General features: G+C 42.8%; 1 protein-coding gene and 1 long non-coding RNA gene across 5 annotated transcripts in view; one reads left to right on the top strand and one right to left on the bottom strand.

The window, feature by feature from the left end:
- The first annotated feature begins 521 nt into the window (after positions 1 to 521).
- LOC145523816 (uncharacterized) lies at positions 522 to 21426 on the top strand. Its single transcript, XR_014066900.1, has 12 exons — positions 522 to 4378; positions 4642 to 4690; positions 6863 to 7142; positions 7925 to 8059; positions 9331 to 9401; positions 11772 to 12009; positions 13008 to 13139; positions 13560 to 13635; positions 13988 to 14259; positions 14587 to 14817; positions 15239 to 15506; positions 21148 to 21426. It is a non-coding gene; the product is annotated as an uncharacterized LOC145523816 (long non-coding RNA).
- The window catches only part of NOD1 (nucleotide binding oligomerization domain containing 1), an 88300-nt gene continuing 79928 nt past the window's right edge, over positions 14366 to 22737 (bottom strand). For all 4 annotated transcript variants that reach the window (XR_014066898.1, XR_014066899.1, XM_081534826.1 and 1 more), the window contains exon 13: positions 14366 to 15484. Coding sequence is in view for 2 of the 4 variants with exons in the window: in XM_081534826.1 (XP_081390952.1) it covers positions 15412 to 15484 (73 nt within the window). In the remaining 2 variants the exon portion in view is untranslated. The remainder of the gene's footprint in view (positions 15485 to 22737) is intronic.

The following is a 22737-nucleotide window of genomic DNA, read 5'->3' as shown; positions in this document are numbered from 1 at the left end:
ACACAGTCAAAGGCTTTGGCATAGTCAGTAAAGCAGAAGTAGATGTTTTTCTGGAACTCTCTTGCTTTTTCGATGATCCAGTGGACGTTGGCAATTATGTTAAGATTTAAGTCTACTATTTTATTTTCTCTTTGTTCCTTCTGTTTTTTCATTGATCTTTCCTATCTTGTGAGTTATCTGAACATTTTTTTAGTTTCCATTTAAATTTATTTACAGCATTGATCATTTATCTCTTTGTACAATTTTTAAGTGGTTATCCTGTATTTACATATATAATATATATAACAGTTTACCAGTATCAGCATTATGTCACTTCAAATGGAATGTAGAAACAGATCATTGGTTAGTTGGAATTTTGTTCCCTTTTTGTGCTAAAGTGCCTGTCAGATGAACAACATTGCTCATGTCAGATTTCTCCAAAGTGACCACTGCAATACCTAATTGTCTTTGATAAAATTATGCACCTTGAAGAGATGTGTGCATGATTTAGCAATATAACAGATATCATGAAGAAAAGGTATTTGGCCTTATTAGGGAATGCAAACTTAGACTAAAAAATTTTCATGAGGATTATTGCATTGATAATGTGCTTTTGTAACTGTGTCTCCAGTTCGGTCAAAGACCAGATTGCAGGTGAGGACTGTTTGAAAAAAAAGAAAAAACAGCTAAGAAGACACAACTGTAGAAAGTAAGTCTTAAAATACCTTGAAAGGTGACTGTTGTGGGTTGGATCGTCTACCAGAAAGTCATGTTGAAGTCTAAACTCCAGGTACCTGTGAATATGAAATTATTTGGAAATAGGGCAAAGTTAAAATGAGGTCATACTGAATTAGGGTGGGCCCTGAATCCAGTGACTGGTGTCATTATAAGGAGAGGGAGGTCTGGAGATGCATGAAGAGGGAAGTAGGGCATGCAAAAGCAGAGGCAGAGACTGGAGCGCTGAAACTATAAGGTAAGGAAAACCAAAGATTGCAACAACTACCAGAAACTAGAAAGGACTCAAGTAATACAGTGAGCCAAGGCAGAGTTTATTCCAAGGATTCAGGGCTATTGAGATGAGACTTTCTGAACTTAGAAGCTATCAGAACCAGCCTCATTGGCAATCCATCCAGTCTGTCTCCCTCACTATAGGCTTTTCTTTTATAAAGGAGTGATTGTCAAGAAAGGGGACAACTGGGCAGATAAATAGGAATGTGGAGTTAAATGCCTAGCAGCCAAATTTTACCAAAGATACCAAAGATGATCAGAATTCAGAAGTCCTAGGAACCGAGTATAAACCTAATGTTGAAGGGCTCAACAAATTATTTGGAGCTCACATTTCAACAGCAGTCCTCTTGTAAAAGACAACCTGGAGACTGTGGAGATTCAAGGAGTTTGAGATTCGTTCATGATTTACAAGTCAAGCATGGTTTGTGACAGAGAAGGGTCTAAGCTAGATTCAGGAAGCTCCATTCTTGTCATAACTGACCAATCACAGACCCCTGTGACCACAACTGAGATCAAAGTGAGGTTTCTTTAGCTAGGTGAGGACCTGAAGGGCATCTTTGTAAGACAGTTGGAACAAACTTACAGGTTTGGACTTGTGCTGGGTGATTCAAAGAAGGGTTAACAAAATGGAGGCTGGTAGTGATTTGGGTGCTGTCGGGAGCTTGGGGCTACTCAGTAATTGTATGCCTTGGTAATTTTATCTAGAAGGTAATACATTTAAAGCAGAGCTAGAGTTGTTGACAAAAAGAAAAGTCATGTCAGTCTGAAACAGGAGGTGCATAATTACTTTTGTAGTTGCAAAATGTCTTGTCTCTTGTTTGAGACACGCTCGCTGAGTGGTTGTGCCTGTCTGGGTCCACTGTCTTCACCGAGCTGCCTTGTCTGATCATTGGTATATTGTTGTTGATATATTGTGACCATTGTTTATGTTTAGATAGGGCTGTCGCAGCCTTTCTATTACTTGCCAAGATTTTTTCTTTTTTCTGGGAGTCTGGCCTGGAGACCACATTTATCACTTCTGCCTACATTCCATTGGTTAGGACACAGTCATGTGGCTACAGCTAAGAGGATGGGAAGTAGGTTTTAGCTGTGTGCCCAAAGGAAATGTGAAATAAGTTTAGTAATTATGTGACACTCTCTTTTCACTGTTGTTCTTTTTTCTCTTTATCCCCATCTCCACTCCCATAAGACGTACACTGTAGCATTTAATATGTGTCCTTCTGAGGTACCTTCTATATATTTAATTAATTTATATGAATCTTTGAAAGATACATAGGATTGCTTTGAGTGCATTCTTAAAGTGTAAGTAAATGTTCATTGTATATCATTGTGATAATTTTTACTGTATTTTTGAGATCCATTTATGCTGCTACACATAGACCAAATTCATACCTCCTGATTGCTTCAAAATATTATGTTTTATTCATATTCATTTGACATTTTACTTACCATTTCACCACGTACAAAAAGTCAAAAGCCTTACTAATTTGTCATATTTATTCTTCCAGTTATTTTTGCCGAGTGGAGCACCCCTTAGTGGCTTACGATAATGATTTTATTTTATTCACATGTCTGCGGTTGGACTGGGATTGGCAGAGACAGCTCATCTGTGCTCCATGCAGTATTAGCTAGTGCTGGCAGTTTCTCAGCTGACTGGGGCTGGAGTCAACTGAATGCTGTGTCATCTCTGGTGGATGATGTTGACTGTTGGTTGGGGCTTCAGCTGGGGCTATTTGCCAGAGCACCTACACACAGCGTGTCCATGTAGTTACCTGGCTTCCCCACGGTGTGGTGGCTTGGTTAATCTAGTCCTGGAAGAGGTTTCAGTTTAGCAGATCTGTCTTTGATGTTGAGAGTTACAACCTGTCTTTCTATCCTTCTAAATAAACCCTTCTTTCTGTGATAAGACTGCTTAGTTGGACTTTCATGACTTACGCTTGGAACTGTCGTTGACAATCCTACTGCTATCTGGATAGCTTGATGTTACTCTTTATTTCTCTCCATGCTCTTTGATTTCTCACACCACTCAGTTTAGTTATTATAATAATGCCATCAGCTCCCACTTATTGAATGCCTATCATGCACCAGACACTCTACCCAGTACTTGGCATTTAAGCCTCACAACAACCCACTGAAGATGGTAATTTCCCTATTTTTTGGAGGAAGAAATGAAAATTTACATGGATTAGGTCATATGCTCAGGTTATACATAATTAATAAGTATGGAACCCAAACCCTACTCAGATCTTTCTAATTTTCAGTCTGTTTTCAGTCTGCCATGCTGGAACTGACAGGCATGATTTTTATTTCCTAAAAAGCCAACACAGTTCTGTAGCATCAAGCTGTGAGTTGTTCATCAAACCACTTCCTCCTGTTGCTAGGCACACGACTAGACTCCTTCATTGCAGTTAGGCTTAGCCACATGGTTGGGTTCTACCTACAATGTGTGAACAGAAAAGATAGACCCTATTTCATGGCCAGGCCAAATAAAATGTCCCATTTCCTGTCCTTTATGCTCTGCTTCTGCCATCTATTAATAGTTTATGGTGCCTAAAATGACCTTGGAAACCACACATTGATAATGGCAAAAACTGACAGCCCAGGTCCCTGACAGAGGTCCCTGGCACCAATCTCAAACCTCTTTAAACTGTTTATATGAGCAGGAGATAAATTTTTGCGTATTTAAGCCATTATATATTTAGGGGTCTGTTTATTACAGCAGTTAGCCTTCCTTAATTTTTATGGACTGTTTCAATTATGCTTTTCTGGGTAACAAACCACCTCAAAATTTTAGTGGCTTAAAACCACAGTCTTCACTCATGATTCTGTGAATTAGAAACTTAGGCTCTTGCCTATACTTGTTCACACAGCCACAGCCAGAAGTGGGTCAGCTGGGGGCTGACTGGTCTAGCATGGCCTGACTCGTGTCCTGAGATAAGAGCTAGAGCTGGCTGCTGGCTGGACCGCATGTCTCCAGCAGGTTCGCCTGGGGTAATTCACATGGTGGTGGAAGGATTCTCAGCAGCAAGAGGGCAAGCCCCAGTCTGCAAGTACTTTTAAGGCTTCTACTTGCATGTGTTTGCCAACTTACCTGTATCCAATGCAAGCCACATAGGTAGAGGGAAATGTGATTTATTGGGGAGCGCTCAGAGCAAGCACTCTCCAGACATGCTACAGTACTCATGTACAAAGTAGGCAAATCGTTCACATGTATACAACAGCTCAGTCACACATGTGATAATAGATTCCAGCTTTAAGCTATATTCATAACCTCTGAATCAAGTTGTAATAGCAGGGTTGGTTTTAATAAAACTTATAATGATTTTGTTTTAAAATTACATTTCAGGTCCATATGAAAAAATGAAATATTTTCAATACGTGATACATTCAGGTTAGTAGCACTGGCACTATACCAATGATGTTGTAGTTTATGGCCTAAATTTACCTGATGTTCTATGAATTCAGTTTATCAAGAGCCTATGGATTTGTAACTAAATCCATACTGTGAAGTAATGTTTAATTGCTAGATTTTTAATCTAGATCTTAAACTCGAGATCTTTAATCTCTCGATTCACCCTTATTTAGGATCACTTGTAAATAAATAAGTTATAAGTTCAGTACTTCCTCACTTTCTTTTAACTTTTGCTTCATTAGGCCGCACTGAGCCACCTTCAAGGGCAGAATGCTTTCCTCTCTGCTCAGGGTAAAGTACTCTGCATGCTTGGCCTCCGTGATGATACCAATACAGTGGTTAAGGCCCTGAGTTCTGGAGCCAGAATGTCCAGGGGCATATCCTATCATTTCAGCGGGTTGTGTGACCCTGGGTAATTTAACTACACAGTGCTTCAGTTTTTGCACCTATAAAATGGGGATAATTACCACAAAGTAACTCATAGGATTGTTATGAGATTAAATGAGATAAAGTATAAAAAAAAAAAAAAAACACCATTAGTTCAGTGCCTAGCTGGTTAGAAGAAGTCATAATGATTTTTTTTTAATTTTAGGTTTCTTGAGATATAATTGACAATTAATATTTTTAATTACTCTTCAGACCTATATATGAGAATGAAATATTTACCAATACATCAGAAACTCAGGTTTGTAGGAGACTGCCTATTAGGAGATGCATGCTGAAGCCTCGACATAAAAGTTTCATGATGTATATAAGTTACTTCCAAATGCTGTAGCAAATAGAAAAATTATATTGAAAATATATTAAGGTAAAACAAATATGGTAAGATGTTAATACTTGTTAGTATATGTAGGATATGAATGTTCATTTATTATTTCAAGTTTTCTATAGGTTTGAGACCTTTCCCGATAAAATATGGAGGATGGAAATTCTTTCCCCAGTTCTCTCAACATCCCATTTTTCTTTTCATTCCTCCTTCCTCTCATCTTCCCCAGATTCTCTCCCCAGTCTCTCCCATGAGGGCCTCTTGTCTCTGCTCATCTACAGGTCATCTCCTTGTTACGTACTTACTACTAGCAGCAGTGTATTACCAGTATAAGTGGTTAAACGTACAGCTCTGGAGCCAGACTGTCTGTGTTGGAATATCTGCCATCTCTCTTATTGTGTGACCTTGGGCAAATTACTTTTAAACTCTCTGTGGTGCCTCCAAATGGTTGTGAGGAGTGAAGAAACAATGAGTATCTATAAATAATTAGAAGAGGGTCTAGTATCTTGAGAGCTTTCTGTAGGAATTTGCCATAATGATACTATCCTCCTGGTGTCCCTCACTTCTTTTCTGTTCAGCAGTGATGGGCCCTGGAGTCTTCCTCCTGAGGACAGGTATTTGAGGAAAGATTGCAAATGCTTCTTACTTAATATCTTTTTTTTTTCCAACACAAAAGGAATTGCAATGGGCAAAAATCCTCCTGAAAAATGTTTGCACATTTAGAAGAAATATATTCTACTCTGTTTTGCTTTCCTGTTACCCTCTGAATAGATAATTGTTTAACAGTAAAATCTTGCGTTAACCCTGAATGTGGACAGTGGCATCAACACCTTACCCCTAACCTCACAAGCCCACCTTGTCTGCACTGTCTTAACTTACTCTTGAAATGGCACAGCCCTTCTTCCCGTGTGAGGTCAGTCTGTCACCTATGCTTGGAGATCCCAGCCTCCTTGCCTTCTCAGGAGCCACGCATTCTCATTTATTCCTTATTTCTCTAGTACTCACCTTTCCCTCCCATTCTATCTTTTCCATGAACATTTAGCTCCTTCTCATCTTAAGTTGGGCTTCCCTGGTGGCTCAGATGGTAAAGAATCTGCCTGCAATATGGGAAACACGGGTTTGATCCCTGGGTCAGGAAGATCCCCCAGAGAAGGAAATAGCAACACACTCCAGTATTCTTGCCTAGAGAATTCTGTGGACAGAGGAGCCTGGCAGGCTACAGTCCGTGGGGTTGCAAAGAGTCAGACATGACTGAGTGACTAACACTTTCATCTTAAGTCAGACAAGGAACCCTCCCTAGACTCCATGTCCCCTTTGAGCCACTGTCCCATCTTTCTGCTTCACATATTTCTTGAAAGATATTTTCCTCTTCCAATTATTTCTCAGCCCACTCCAGCAGCTTCCCTGTTGCCAGTTTAACAAAACGGCTGTTACTAAGGTGACCCATAACCTCTGTGTCACTAAATCCATGGGCATTTACTTTGACTTACAAAAACATTCGGCAGCAGTATAATCTCCTTATTGAGACCTCTTTATTCATCATTGGCTATCTGTTGTTCTGTCAATAATAAAGTACTGTATCTTTGACCCAGGAGTCTCAGGTCTCATGCTAGCATCCATGAAACAGTGTCTAACTTATAACTTGCGAGTAGGCTAAAATCCAGTCCCAGACATGACACTGACCATTGTATTCCTAGCAGTTCCACAGTGCTTGGCATGAAGTAGGTGTTCAATATTTGTGGGATGGATGGACAGACAGATGGATGGACGGACTTTCTCAGTTCTGCCAAGATACTGCAGGGATCAGACCTGAAAAGCCAACCGTGTTCTGGATTCATTCTGGGATCATGGGGGAGACAGCTGAGAGAATATGAACGTTAATTTGATCTGCAGTTTCTCTGGGCTTACATGTCTCATTGGAGAGTATTTTGAACAGCCAGCTTCTCTTCTGAAATGTAAACAAACCATCTGACAGAGGTAATCCTATTAGTTCCATTTTATTCTGAATTACTTGAATCTGTGTAATGTTCTAATATTTAGCTGAGTTTAGCAGTAGTGCGTGGGGAGGGTTGATGTGGGAGGTCTGCAGCCTGGGGTGGGCAGAGGCCTGGGTTCTCTTTCAAAGGGGGAATTCTGGATATTCCTGGGTTTCTTGAAGAGGATATGAGGGTGGGGGAACCAGAAAGTGAGAATGAGAAGTGGGTAACAGCAAAGGCACATTTGGTTGGCCTCAGGATCTACCCAGAGCCTGCCGGCAGTCACTGGGGACATGCCATAGAAGTCCATCTCTGAAGCTGCTGGTGCCAGAATGCTTCAGACTGTAATTGTCCCTGTTGGGATGGATTGTTCCCCTTTTACAAACAAAGTAACATAAGCATAGTTTTTGCACATAGAATAAAATCAGTTTCATGACAGATAAAAGAGTGAAAAGAATGAATGAGAAAATTAAATTTATACCTATTAAGATTTCTTGAATTAGACACTGAATAATGTGTAGAAAGGCCAATGGCCTTTAGGTTGACAGAGGGGTTCTTGGAGTAGACCAAGGTGACAAGAATTATCTAGAGTTTGACTATCAACAGGAGGAATATCACCCCTAAGGGGGTAAAAGTTGGTTCTTGGGAGGGGGGGAAGAGTTTAGCTATTCAATGGCCTGCAGGGTTGGGGTACCTAAACAGAAATACAGTATATTTGTGGTATTAAGAGTTTTATGGCAGAAGAGAGGATTAGGTAAAAATGTCTTAAAATTCTTTTTACAGGGGTGGTAATGAAAAAAAGGTGAGAAAACTGGACTAGATGATTCAGATGGAAGCATAATGTTGACCACCAATGGGCCCTCCTCTTGGGAATATGTGTTGACTCAGCAGAAGGAAAAAGATCTCACACATTGTCTAGTGAGTACCCACTGGGAGATCTAAAAGCAGCGGTGGGCAGCTGGGCCATTCCCTGGAGCTGCTCAGTAGGTGATGAGCTGCTGGCTCCGTACAAATGCAGTGCCCGAGATGCCAGGCTGATGGGTCCTGACACATATGGCCAGCTCCTGGACAAGACGCAGCAATAGGAGGGTATGAATCAGGGTGGGAGTCAGGATTCCAGTTGCTAACCCACCCACCTTCCACGCTCCTTCTATTCTGTTCTGACCTCCCTCCATCACTACTCTTCTCTCTAGCTAGCTCTCAAGACTGCCATTATTCATTTCTGCTGGAGGCTGGGGGATCAGTAGCAATGTCAACCAAGTGGATGAAAAGAATGCTAGAAACACAGAACCACATGCTGACATCAAAGACAGAAATGACCTTCAGCCATATGATTTTAGTGCAGAACGCCAGATAATTCACTCTAACATCTGTGAAATCAAATTAAAATGCAAACAGACTTTTAGCTTTCTTAATCCTTGCTTCTGAATAGGACCTGGACAGGCAATTCCTTAACAAAATAAAAATGGAGATAGTGTCAAGTATGTCAAGAATGCTTAGTTCTTGCCTGCACGCTAAGTCACTTAAGTCATGTCCAACTCTTTGTGATCCTATAGACCAGAGCCCACCAGGCTCCTCTGTCCATGGGGTTCTTCAGACAAGAAGAGTGGGTTGCTGTGTCCTCCTCCAGGGGATCTTCCCAACCCAGGGATTGAACTGGCATCTCTTAGGTCTGCCTGCATTGGCAGGAGGGTTCTTTATCACTCGTGCCACCTGGGAAGCTTAGCTCTTACCCCATAGGTATTCGGCCTCCAGCTTCTGGTTTCTGAGCTGCTTAGAAGTCTAGACTCTGCTGTCAGTTCGAAAATGGCAGTGTTGTTTCAGAGGGGCTCTCAAGGTGGGGAAGGATGGCTTAGCACTGCTGCCTCTTTTGCCCTCTCTCTGATGCTCATTAAGGTCGTGCTAGAGGGGAAAGGTCTGATTAGATAACAAATGTTGCTACTTCTAGAGCCCTACTACATGTCAGGCACTGTTTTAAGTGCTTTATAAAAATATTTATTAATTTACTACTCATAACCAAACAGCCCTGCAAAGGGAGCAGTACTATTACAGATGGAAAGCTTGAGCACAGAAAAGCTAAGTCATTGTCCAAGGTCACACAAGTCCTGGTAGCCCTGGAATTTGAACCCAGACCCTCAGTACTCACAGAACTGGCTGTAACTCTGCTATTTCTCTCCCTAACTTAACAGTGTCTTTGAAGTCATGGATGAATGCACTGACAATGAAATTGCTCTTAACACCATGTACTTTGGATTTTTATGTAAGTAGAACATTGGATCAGTATCAGCACCCCCTAAACAGTTGAATCTTTCAGGCCACTTATGTAATGGACTAATCGCTGGATACGTACTGCCCTCTTGTGATGGAAATAATCCCAGTACGACCTTCTCCAGCTCTCTGGAATGCACCTACTTCCTTTGGTCCAGTCCCATGGTTGTGGCTGGCAGAGGACGTGTGGGCTTTGAAGAGTCAGACTGGGGTCACCCGACATTCTCCAGGGTGTTCCTCACCTTGAGACTGTCAGTCAGTGAGACTTGAAAACAGGACTCCTGAGTCTTGGAGCTTTTCGCATCATTGGTATATGAAAATAAGACCAGGCTTCCCAGAGGGACACTAAAGACACCCCACCTAAGTCCTTGGGGAGCAGAATTCATTTTGTTTAACTTGTCCTAGTGGATTGGGGTCAGGTTTAATAGGCTTGGCAAAAAAAGGTCAACTGGAGAATTAACTGGAGGTCACAAACTGTCAAAACGGAGGGAAAATAAAGCCAGCCAGAAGGCCTGTGTTCTAGTTCTTGCTCTACAGATAATGTGTGTGACCTTGGGCAAGTCACTTTTGCTCTCTGAGGCCAGTGTCCTCTCTGGCATGGTAAGAAGGCTGAACTAAGTGAGCTCAAAATCTTAGCTATTACCAAGTCCAACCTTCTACATTTGCCAAAATCCCTTTCCTGAAGGGAAATCCGCCTCCTAGCCCCCCATTTTTATACACATTCTCATTAGTAATTTGAGATACATATCCACACTCACTAGTTCTCATTTTCTTCACTCAGGAAGTAATCCCTACTTCATAGGGTTGTTGGGAAGAATTAGTTACCACTTGACCCAGTGCTGATGGAATCAGTCAGACTGGGTTTGTTTAGACAAAGAGACACATGCATACATACACGTTTAAAATCAAGGAGAACTGATTCTGAAGATACATTTACTCAGTTATAAGTGACTGTCTTAGTGCCACTTGAGAACAGATGCCAATGTAAGGGCCACTCATTAGTCCCTGCAGCTGCAGTTATTACCAGGGCCTGTCTGTGGCAGTAACATCCCTGTGTGTGCGGGCAGGGCCAGGGTGCCATCTAGGGTACAGGTCCAGGGCAGGGAGTCTCATTCCTATTCAAAGGAGATAGTACACTGTTCTCTAACTTCCACCTGCTTCCAAACCATTTATTATACTCCTAAACCTGCTGGATTCATGTAGGTTGAGAAAAATAATAAAAATTCACAGCAAGAATCTTTGACTTGCTAATCCCACTCCAAAGAAATAATCCTAAAGAAATTTTTTACTTCCATAGAAATGTCTATAATAATCATCCCTACAGCCAGTCTGGACACCTGAATGTCTAACACTTGGGACATAATTAAAGCAAATTAACATACCAATAGAATACAAATGATAAAGATTAATAACTGGGAAAATTAATTATAAATGTTCACTGTGATTATAACTATATAAAAAGATGTCAAAATAGTCAACCCTAAAAAAGGAAATTCTGACATGGATGAGCTTTGAGGACATCATGCTAAGTGAAACAGAGAGTCATATAAAGACATTGTATGGCTTCACTTATGTGAGGGAACTAGAGTAGTCAAAATCATAGAGAAAGAAAGTAGTAGGTGGTTGCCAGGAGCCGGGGCAGGGGGAATTATTGTTTAATGAGCATAGAGTTTCAGTTTTACAAGAAGAGTAATTCTGGAGATGGGCATTGGTGACGGTTACACAACATATGTATGTGTTTATACCACTGAAATGTATAAAAATGATTAAGATGATAAATTGTATATTACATGTATTTTACCATAATAAAAGTCTCCACGTAGGCAAAATATGGAAAAATGACATGCAAAAATTAAGTTGCTATTAGCATTATTATAAGCATTATTTTAAAATTTTTAATAGTGATACTGCTTTTGTAATACAAATGTGACAGAGAGGAAACTGTCAAGGAAAAAAAAAATCAAGTTATTTTGATATTTGTTATTTGCCCCAAAAAGCACCTAAGTAGGCATGGGGAAAATCAGAAACTTGTTTAGCATCCTTGAACTCATTTTATAATTTACTGTGGTTTAAAATCTTTTTTTTTTTTTTTTAATTCATTCATTCATTTCATTACAGATCACTGGGGGCCTACAATCTTTTTAGTGCTTAGTGCTTCCAAAAGAGTTTTAAGCTGGTCTGGGTGCAGTAAATTCAGCTTTAAGTCTGAGAATCCCGCTGGGATGGCCCCTGGGCCCTGTAGCTCTGCGGCCAGCCCATCTGTGCGGCAACATGAGCTTTGGCCTCCTTACCAGCTAATTCCGCTTTTCATTAAAATTCCTCTCTATGGACCTGAGATGATGGTCATGCTTTTGCCTTTCAGCTCCAGAGCAAGGATTTTTATTCCTGTAAGTGTGCAATTAGTTACTGGAAATAGACGTGTGTCACCCCTGGAAGTGGACCAAAACACCGAGCCAAATGTGCCTTCCCAGTTGGGGAGCTGAAAGGGACACCTGGCAAAGGCTGGCGGGCCTGGCTTTGTGCCGTGGTGCCAGCTTCGCTCTGTTCTTACTGTGAAGACAAGGATGCGCCTCCCTCTGTTCAGTGAGTGACATGTAATGGTAAGAATGATGACAACTCATGGCTGTGCTTTTCACTGAAGGAGTCAGGATACCGCAGCAAGCTCAGTGTTGAATGTTTCTAGACTTGAATTTGAGAACTTCTAGTCCTATATTTGACCTTGTTGGGAAGTTTCCTAAGCCTAAGAGTGTCAAGGGGATGCCACTGTGAGCAGAATGAGAAACATTGGTTTTATAATTGTTGTTTAGTCACTAAGTCATGTCCGACACTTTGGGACCCCATGGACTATAGCCCTCCAGGGTCCTCTGTCCGTGGGATTTCCCAGGCATGAATACTGGAGTGGGTTACCATTCCTTCTCTAGGGGATCTTCCTGATCTAGTGATTGAACCCGAGTTATCATACTGTGTATTGAGCATTGGGGGCTTCCCTGATAGCTCAGTTGGTAAAGAATCCACCTGCAGTGCAGGAGACCCCGGTTTGATTCCTGGGTCGGGAAGATCCACTGGAGAAGGGATAGGCTACCCACTCCAGTATTCTTCGGCTTCTCTTGTGGCTCAGCTGGTAAAGAGTCCGTCTGCAATGCAGGAGACCTGGGTTTGATCCCTGGTTTGGGAAGATGCCCTGGAGAAGGGAAAGGCTACCCATTCCAGTATTCTGGCCTGGAGAATTGGGTCGCAAAGCGTCAGACACGACTGAGCGACTTTCACTTTCATTGAGCATTGACCCTGCACCAGCATTGTGCTGATCTCCATGCGGCAGCTCACTTAATCCTCACAACTTTGTAAGTCAACACTCTGGGATTTCTATTTTCAAGGTAGAAATTGAAATTCTGACAGTCTTAAGATGTGGCCCAAAGCCCCACAGTGATTTGACATGGCTTATTTTATAAGTTCCAAGTCAACATGGACATGTAGGTTGAAACACGGAAGCTGTGGTTTCTTTCCTGAAATCAACTAACATATCCTGTGGAAACAGTTGTATCCTAAGTTTTGGAATTCCCTTTTTCCCCCAATTTCCTATTATCTTTTTCTTGATTAGGACAAGTCTCCATTTCTCTGCAGAGAAGTTCACCTATGAGCAGTGGAGAACCTTTCCAACAAATTAGGAGTCTAATTTCACTTTTGTAAGAAAATCCATCATTCGCCATCTGGAAGACCAAAGTATTTCCAGGTTAGAATTTAACCTAATACCACACAAATTCAGTTTCCCTTAGAGGCAACAGTTTTAATTTTCCTAGTCTCTAAAAGTAGTAATATTTGGTAGTTTCTGGGTTCATTTTAGACTCTCAAAAGTTTAGTCTTAGCAGTTTATAATAAAATATGAATCTGTCAGCTGGGAAGTGTGGTTCTCTGACTCGACAAGTCTGAAGTCTGTTCTAAGCACCCTTGGCCTTCAGCTCACCAAGCACTCATTCCTTTATGTGATCTGGGCATATCTGCTGCTCAGATATTCTGGAAGAGAGGTCCTCCCTTGGGTGGGGGTGAGGGTGGTGACTGTTAGGCAGATACCCAAATCTGGAGTGGCCAGGACCTTAGGGGAACAGCTCCCATGTGACCAAGTGACTGTACAGGATTTTCCCCTAACTTTCAGGGCTAACTTGTGGAATTATACCCTTCTTAACTGGGGCTGCAGTATAAAGCCAGGCTGGACTTCTGACAACTCCAAGGTACTGTTGAATGGCCCCCCACTTACCCCTGTCAGTTCAGTGCCTCTTGCCACAGTGGGTACAAGCCCACCCTGGTCCTCTACTTGGCAGTGAACAGCCGAGGAGGGTAGGGGGCGGTCCATCAGGAAACAGTGGTGAGGGCCATGAAATCTGGCCATGCCAGCATACCCTGGCCCCAGCCACCAGGGACTCAGGTATTCCCTCCAAGAAGCCGCTTGTGTGGACTGGGAGGTCAGATGGAGAGGCCTCAGATGCTTTCTCTGCCTTCTTCCTTCACTTGGTAGGTGGAGGGACTTGTGAAGGATCACACTGAGGATGCCTCTGACTGTCCCTTGTCTGCTTCTCATCACAGCACGTCACCCCGGGGCCCCACCCAATGCAGTAAGTGCCTCTGAAGGGGTCACAGCATGCTTGCCAGGCTGAGTTCCTTTTTAAAAACCCCTGACTCATACAATTGGAAGGACCGATGTTGAAGCTGAAACTCCAATCCTTTGGCCACCTGATTCGAAGAGCTGACCCATTTGAAAAGACCCTGATGCTGGGAAAAATTGAGGGCAGGAGGAGAAGGGGGCGACAGAAGATGATGGTTGGATGGCATCACCGACTCAATGGACATGAGTTTGGGTAAACTTCGGGAGTTGGTAATGGACAGGGAGGCCTGGCGTGCTGCGGTTCATGGGGTCGCAAAGAGTTGGACACGACTGAGTGAACTGAACTCAATTAGAAATAATGAGTGTTTCAGTATTTTACTAACAAATGAATTGGCAAACGAACAAGTTATCTGGTAAAACCTCCTCCTTCCCCCCATTTAGCATCCACTGCATGCCTGCCATGGTGGCAGGGGTCTAACATGCTCTCCCAGCTGAGTTCTCAGCGACTCTGAGCCTTGTCTCCAACACAGCCACCCTCACAACTGCTCAGGGGCAGGAGCAGACTTCCCTTTCTCCACAGGGTAAGAGAGAAGCTCCAGTTTGGATGCCACAGCTACAAGGGCATGCCAGGCCTTTATTCCTTTTGGAGGACGGTACTGATTCTTCTTCCTGGGGCAGAGCCCATAGCATCAGCCTTCCGGAGGTCAGCCCCATCCCACGAAAGCCCTGAGTGGAGCCTCAGTATTATGAAGACGTTGTCCTGTCCCTCAGACTGGTGAAGAGGGCATCCTGCCATCTTTGTCAGCAGACGGTGAGACTCCAGGACTAAGACAAAAGCCCATGGTGGGTCCTTCCTTTGGCACCAACTCCCTACAGAGCCTTGGAGGAGTCAGACCCCCACACTGCACCCCTTCAGTGTCTACAGTGTGAGGTGGGAATAGTATCAACACTTGGGGGAGGTACTGAGGAGGAAGACAATATTTCAGGTAAAATACTCTCCTTTGTTGAGCACCTTTGCCCCCCAAGAAACATGGTACCAACTTTGCACCGTGTCCTCAGCTTTTCAGTGAACATGGCAGTGACTGACTAGCTCCCCCTACCCTTTGGGCAGGCATTTGTATGAGCTCTAAGTCTCATTCCTCTAGTTGCAGATTTAAATAATCATGGCTATGCATTAACATCTCTTCATAGAATGTTTACAGTCACTAAAATGGCTCATGCTTTTCCTACAGAATTGTAACAGCTACTCAGGGACTCTGCCAGTCAGAGGGCCCACGTGATCTGCATCATGAAGGCAGGATTCCTAGAAGTCCCCCCTCAGCAGACCCTGGATGCCGCCATCCAAGACAGGCGACTGCACAGAGTTGCCCCCAGGGCCAAGACCCACCCACGGGAAAACATCCCCTCAGAAACAGACAATCCGCTTCTCATCTTCAAAGACCTTGACCTCCTCTGGCTTTATCAAGTTTCCATTTAAGCTGTTGGAGAAAAAGAACACAAGTAAGTGAGGGACTACTGTATATGCCTTCCCAACACATGCTCCTAACACACTGTCATGCTTCACACAAGCCTGAAATTAAGGAACACAATCTGTCAGACACTTTTTTCTTTTTTAAATTTGCAGTATTGTGTTAATTTTAGGTGTACAGCATGGTGATTCAGTATTTCTGCACGTTATTTTTCCATTCCAGGTTATTACAAGATAGTGGGTATAATTTCCTGTGCTACACAGTATATTCTTATTATTTTATAATATAGTAATTTGTATATATGTTAATCTCATACCCCTGATTTGTTCCTCACCCTTTTGGTAACCACAAGTTCATTTTCTATATCTGTGAGTCTGTTTCTGTTTTGCATACAGACAGGCATGTGTATTTTTTAGATTCCATATATACCTGATATAATAGTCTTTCTCTCTGACTTATTTCATTTAGCATAATATTCTCTAGGTCCATCCACTTGTAAACAGCAGTATTTCATTCTTTTTATGGCTGAGTAATATTCCATTGTACATGTGTGTATACATATATATTATGCATATATTATATGTACATATATGTGTACATGTACATATATATGTGTGTGTTTATCACATATTAATCCAGTCATCTGCTGATGAGCACTTGGGTTGCTTCCATGTCCTGGCTATTGTAAACAGTGCTGCTGTGAACACTGGGGTGCATATATCTTTTCAAATTAGTGTTTTATCTTTTTCTGGATATATACCCAGTCCTACTGTTTTAAGGAGAATGAAATGGCAACCCACTCCAGTACTCTTGCCTGGAAAATCCCATGGATGGAGGAGCCTGGTAGGCTACACTCCATGGGGTCACAAAGAGTTGGACATGACTGAGAGACTTCACTTTCTTTCTTTCTATAGTTCCTTTTGGAGAAGGAAATGGCAACCCACTCCAGTGTTCTTGCCTGGAGAATCCCGTGGACAGAGGGGCCTGGTGGGCTACAGTCTGTGGGGTTGCAGAGAGTCGGGCACAACTAAGCAACTAACACATACACACACACTGTTAGTTTAAGAATCCTCCATATTGTTTTCCATAGTGGCTGCACCAATTTACATTCCCACCAACAGTGTACGAGGGTTCCCATTTCTCTATATCCTCTCCAGCATTTATTATTTGTAGACTTTGATGGTGGCCATTCTGACAGGTGTGAAGTGATGCCTCATTGGGTTTAGATTTGCATTTTCTAATGATTAGTAATGTTGAGCACCTTTTCATGTGCCTGTTGGGAATCCATAAATTGTCTTTGGAAAAAATGTCTGTTCAGGTCTTCTACTCATTTTTTTAATTGGGCTGTTCTTTTGATGTTGAGTTGTATGAGCTGTTTGTATATTTTAGACATTAACCCCTCATTAGTTTCATCATTTGCAAATATTTTATCCCATTCTGTAAATTGTCTTTTCATTTTTTTCAGGGGTTTCCTTTGCTAGCAAAAGCTTTTAAGTTTAATCAGGTCCCATTTGTTTATTTCTGCTTTTATCCATTTTGCCTTAGAGCTACATTTTTAATTCCTAATGTCATATTTTATATCTCCCTGCTTATCCCTTTATTGTTGTTACAGTCACTTTTGCAATTTTTTTGTTTTTAATCCATATACTGGTTTAAGCAATCTTCAATCCTCAATATATATTTGCCTTTCCTATTGGTATTTTCCCTTTCCTATAGATTCTTTTCCATTTAGAGAAGATTCTTCAACATTTCTTTTAGAGTAGGTTTTGTAATGGTGAATTCTTTGCTTTTTGCTTCTCTGCAAATTCTTATATTCTAAATGATAATCTTCCTGGGATTAAGTATCCTAGGTTGATAGTTTTCCCTTCCAGGACTTTGAATATATCATGCTATTAATACTTCCTCTGGCATGCAAGGTTTCTGCAGAAAAATCAGCTGATAGCCTGATGGGGATTTCCTTGTAAAGGACTGTTTTTTCTCTTGCTGTGGTTCTCTTTGGGTTCATCTTATTTGGGACCTTCTGTGCTTCCTGTTTCTGGATATTTGTTTCCTTCTTTAGGTTTGGGAAGTTTTCAGCCATAATTTCTTCAAATACATGTTTTATTCCCTTCTCTTTTCTCCTCCTGGAATTATTATAAAGCAGATATTGGCACATTTTATATTATTCATCTTTCAGATCATTTGCATTTGTGTCATTTAGTCTGCTATTGCTTTTAGAGTGAGTTTTATCTCAGAAATTGAATTACCTATTTTTGATTAGGTCTTTTTATAGTTTTTGTTAAAATGATCTGTGCTTAGGTCAGTTTTCTTTCTTCATTCAGTTAGCATTTTTATTACCAGCTTTTTGGTAATAAAAATTACCAAAAAGACCAATTACCTGTTTTATTACTTTTTCCAGGGGGTTTCTCTTGCTCTTTCAATTGGGAATAGTTCCTCTGCTTTTTCCTTTTCCTTAACTGTTTCACCTAAATTCACTGAAGAAGAGAAAAGTAATCTATTGTGGTCTTGAGAGGTCTTGGAGAGGTGTTTTTATGTGAGTGTCCCTATGTAGACTGTGTGTGCCCAGTGTCTTTGGTGTGAGGACTGGATTTGATTGTGGATGCCAGCCATGTATTCTTCAGGGTGTGCTGGCCACTATCACCTTGATGGAGTGTGGCTACAACGGAAAGAGCAAGAACCTGCACAGGATGTGATGTGGGACCTCCTCTCTCCTCTGCCCATCACACAGGGCAGATGCTGCTCGGGAGTTGCTGGAGCAAATGCCCTGAGCGTTGGGCTCTAGAGTTGGCTCCATTCCCTGTAAGCGTATGTTTTCCCTTCTCCCTGCCCTGGGGCCTATGCATTTACAGAGGCCTGATGCGCCACCCGTGTAGGCGTCTCACATGCAGCCTGAGGTCATGCTTCTTCCCCATTGTGGTCATGCCAGATCTAGTGCAAGGCTGTGGCATGGAGAGGCTGCAGCATCTGCTTGGCTAGTAGTGGGGGTCCTGGCATTATGGCTGAAGCGGCTGTGTTGCCATCGGACATCTGGGCTGCTTCGTTAGTGCTGTTTTAGCAACAATGGCTGCCACTGCCACTACCCAGCAGGCTCCTGGGGGCCACGTCTGTGTCCCTAGATCAGGTCTTCTGCCAGGACTTGGCTTCTCTAGATCTAGTGCCAAACTGTGGTGTGGAGTGAGTGGGCCTGGGGTGTTTGCTCAGCTCGTCTTCGGGAGCATGGTGAGGTGGCAGCCACTAGGGCAAACCTCTTTCTGCCCTGTCTGGTGGCAAGCAAGCACCCACACACTCCTCCCAAGGGGAGTCTAGGCTCTCCAGCCTTTCTCTCTGTCATACTGGTTCGCCAAGCAGCCAAGGGGGCTTGTCTCCTCTGCACAGGAGCCCAGGCCTGGGACACCCAGTCTGTGGTTCAACCCGCTCTCTTCCCAGGGCAAGTATCCATGTAGTGGTCTTCCTTTTCCTCTTAGTCCCTTCCCAGGGGTGCCCTCCTCACCTGATTCTTTTTTTTTTTTCCCATCCTACCTGATTACATGGGAATCTTTCTTGTAGCCTTGGTTGTATAGGCGTTCTCCTGCCAGTTTTCAGTTTTCCATGAGACTTGTTCTACACTTAGACGTATTTTCAATGTGTTTGTGGAGGGAGGTGAGCTCCACATCCTCTTACTTGGCCATCTTGATGACTTGTTTGATATTAATCCTTTCCAGATGGCCAACACACACATGGAAAGATGCTCAACATCACTCATTATTAGAGAAATGCAAATCAAAACTTCAATGAGGTATCACCTCACACCAGTCAGAATGGCCATCATCAAAACAAATCTACAAATAGTAAATGCTGGAGAGGATGTGGAGAAAAGGGAACCCTCCTGCACTGCTGGTTGGGAATGTAAATTGATACAACTACTATGGAGAACAGTATGGAGGTTCCTTAAAAAACTAAAAATAAAACTATCATAGGACCCAGTAATCCTACACCTAGGCATATACTCTGAGAAAACAATAATTCAAAAAGATACATGTGCTCCAGTATTCACTGCAGCACTACTTAAAATAGCCAGGACCTGAAAACAGCCTAAATGTCCATGGACAGACAAATGGATAAAGAAGATGTGGTATACACACAGAATGAAATATTACTCAAACGCAAAAAGGAACAAAATTTGGTCATTTGTAACAACGTGGATGAACCTAGAGTCTGTCATACAGAAGTGAAGTAAGTCAGAAAAATATATTAATGTATATATATATATGGAATCTAGAAAAATAGTACTGGTGAACCTATTTGCAGGGCAGGAATAGAGATGCAGACAAACAACTGACTTATGGACACAGGGAGGGAAGGAGAGGGTGGGCAAATGGAGAGAGTAGCATTGACATATATGCACTACCATGTAAAACAGATAGCTATGGGAAGCTGCTGTGTAGCACAGGGAGCTCATCTCACTGCTCTGTGATGACCTAGAGGGATGCTCAAGAGGGAGGAGATATATGTATACACATATCTGATTCACGCTGTCGTACAGCAGAAACTAACAATGTTGTAAAGCAATTATAATCCAATTTTTTAAAAACTCCCTTCATGGAGCTACTGTCGCTCCATGGAATGGGTCTGAGGTCACCAATAGCCTCTATAAAACTGAATTTAAATGACATTTTTCAGGCCTTATCTTTCTTGACCTTCACAGGCATTTCTTCCTCCTCCTTGAAACACTACCCATCCATTTCTTGGCTTGATATTTACACTCTCCGGTTTCTTTCCTACATCTGACCACTCCATCTCCTTTTTTATATTCTCCCTCCATATGACCTCTAAATAATGGATTTCCTCCAGGCTTGGGGCCCGGCCCTCTTCCCCAGAACCTCATCTATCCCTGGCCTCATCCGTAAGTCAGTGACCTAGGCGAGACCTCTCTACTCCGGAGCCTCTTAGCTGCTTGACATCTTCATCTGGATGCCTCCGGGCACCTCCGCCCAGGGTTCCCTAGCTCCATGAATGGCACTCTTCCTCCAGGTGTGCAAGTTAGGAACCTGGAGGTTAACCTTGACACCTTCCCCACCTTCATATTCTGTCACGAAGTTTTGTTTTGTTTCCTAAATATCCCTAGCGTGGCTCCCTGAAACCTCTCCATATGTTCCCCACCACTGTTCTGATCTGAGTACCTATCACCTCTTCTCTGGCCTTTCCCAGTCCACTTTCCTACAGGAACCAGGGTGGTGTTTTTTTGTTTGTTTGTTTTTGTTTTTTTTTACAGTGCAGCTCTGAGCACATCCCTCTTTGCTTGAAACCCTTCAGTGACTTTCTACTGCTTTTAGGATAAACACCAAAAATATGCAATAGGACCCATGGATCTTTCATGGTCTAGTCTCCGCCCATCACCTCCACCTCCTGTGGCCCTTCTTCTACACTGTTCTTCAAGGGTACCATGTTCCTACCTGCCTCAGAACTTTTGCACATGATGTTCTCCTTCCTAGGACACTTTCTTCCCACCTCAGCTGATGATCTCCTATTCGTCCTTCATGGCTTAGTTTAAATGCCACTTCCTTCAGGAGACCTTCCCTGAAACCTCCTTTGTATTAGGTCCCCTTCTCAGCTTTCCCCCTCCACCACTCATCATGATTGTCATTAAATAATTACTTGAATAATTTTTTCCTTTACTATGTCTTCCTCACTAGATGTAAACCCATGAGAGCAGGTCCATCTTGCTCACCACTGGATTCTCGGAATCAGCACAGCACCTGGCACTCAAGCACTTGTTATTCAACAAATTAAGATGCAGTGCTTTCCCTGGGGACTCTGCAGTGACCATGACACAGGCCCTACCCTCCAGGAGCTCACAGTCTGGAGGAGACAGCTTCACAGAAAGCTCTTACAACGGAGTGTGGTTAAGTGCTATAATTTATGACACGGGGTCATTGAACACTGCTAATTTCTGTCTTTGAAGGCATAACTCACGGAGGGACTTCAGATCTCAAGTTCTTTTTGAACGGGGCTGAGGCAGACATAAATGTCATTACAGATAAAGAGTCCAAAGAGATGGCCCAAGGTAATCTCTGCCAGGGGTGACCCTGGGCAGAGCCTGACCCCAGCCCTGGCAGCTCATGAAGTGAGACTTCTGGGATAAGCCAGGGACTGGAGTGAAGATACTCCTGGGCCAGCGCCCGAGACTTCCTCCTTGTCCTCTTTTCTAATCCTTCCTGACACCAATGCCTCGTTCAGGTTCTACACAGCATGCCTTAAAGACTGATAATTAGTCCTATACAAATAGTTCTTTGTGTAGGAACAATGGTCTTTGTTAGGCCATTTCAAGCTAGTCAGAATTAAAGCAGCTGCATGTCCTTAAACCATCCTAACCAGTCACTGAGCAGAGTGGAAGCCAGCTGTGGTCCACAGATTGTCCTTCAGCCTGGTCTCCCCACCTCTATCTGCTGTCTTCAAACAACAGCTGCTGCTGCTGCTAAGTCGCTTCAGTCGTGTCCGACTCTGTGCTACCCCACAGACGGCAGCCCACCAGGCTCCCTTGTCCCTGGGATTCTCCAGGCAAGAACACTGGAGTGGGTTGCCATTTCCTTCTCCAAGGCATGAAAGTAAAAGTGAAAGTGAAGTCACTTAGTCATGTCCGACTCTTCGAGACCCCATGGACTGCAGCCTACCAGGCTCTTCAGTCCATGGGATTTTCCAGGCAAGAGTACTGGAGTGGGTTGCCATTGCCTTCTCTGTCAAACAACAGAGTCAGCAGTAAATGGGGTGCTTCTAGGAAAGGATTCCTGGCTGAGGAGTAGGCTTGGCTTTGAAGATGACTTGCCACAGCCCCTCCATCAGTCTGTCTGGAGCTTGGGCTCTCTTCTCAAGCATAATATATTCAAATGTTTTTTTGGCTTTGCCTCCAAATAAGAGCATTTTACATTGTGAACCAGCGTCTATGCTGGTACACATCTATACATACACACCCACATCTGAAATTAGATTACGAAGTATCTCATAGTGTGCACACAGCATTCTGGTGTTCTACTCCATTTCATTCTTTAAATAATGCTAGTTACAACCTACCAAACCACTTTATGATCCTCTAAGGAGTTCTAAAGTTTAAAAAACACTGTTCTAGCAGCCAAGGTCAGGGAGCAAGCTGTACCTTGACTTATATTTTTTGGGCTATGAAATTCTTCTCCCTGGTATGAAGAAAGTACTATAGTTAATGAGTAACTACCCCCTGCACTGAGGGTTTGAGTCATGGCAAGGCTGCTCCATGGATCTCAGGGCCCTGG

The sequence above is a fragment of the Giraffa tippelskirchi genome, chromosome 10 (genome assembly GCF_054371585.1).
Source record: "Giraffa tippelskirchi isolate mGirTip1 chromosome 10, T2T-mGirTip1v1.2.pri, whole genome shotgun sequence".
Lineage (NCBI taxonomy): Eukaryota > Metazoa > Chordata > Mammalia > Artiodactyla > Giraffidae > Giraffa > Giraffa tippelskirchi.
The sequence above is the reverse complement of the archived record's forward strand: the minus strand, read 5'-3'. Positions and strand labels throughout refer to the sequence as shown.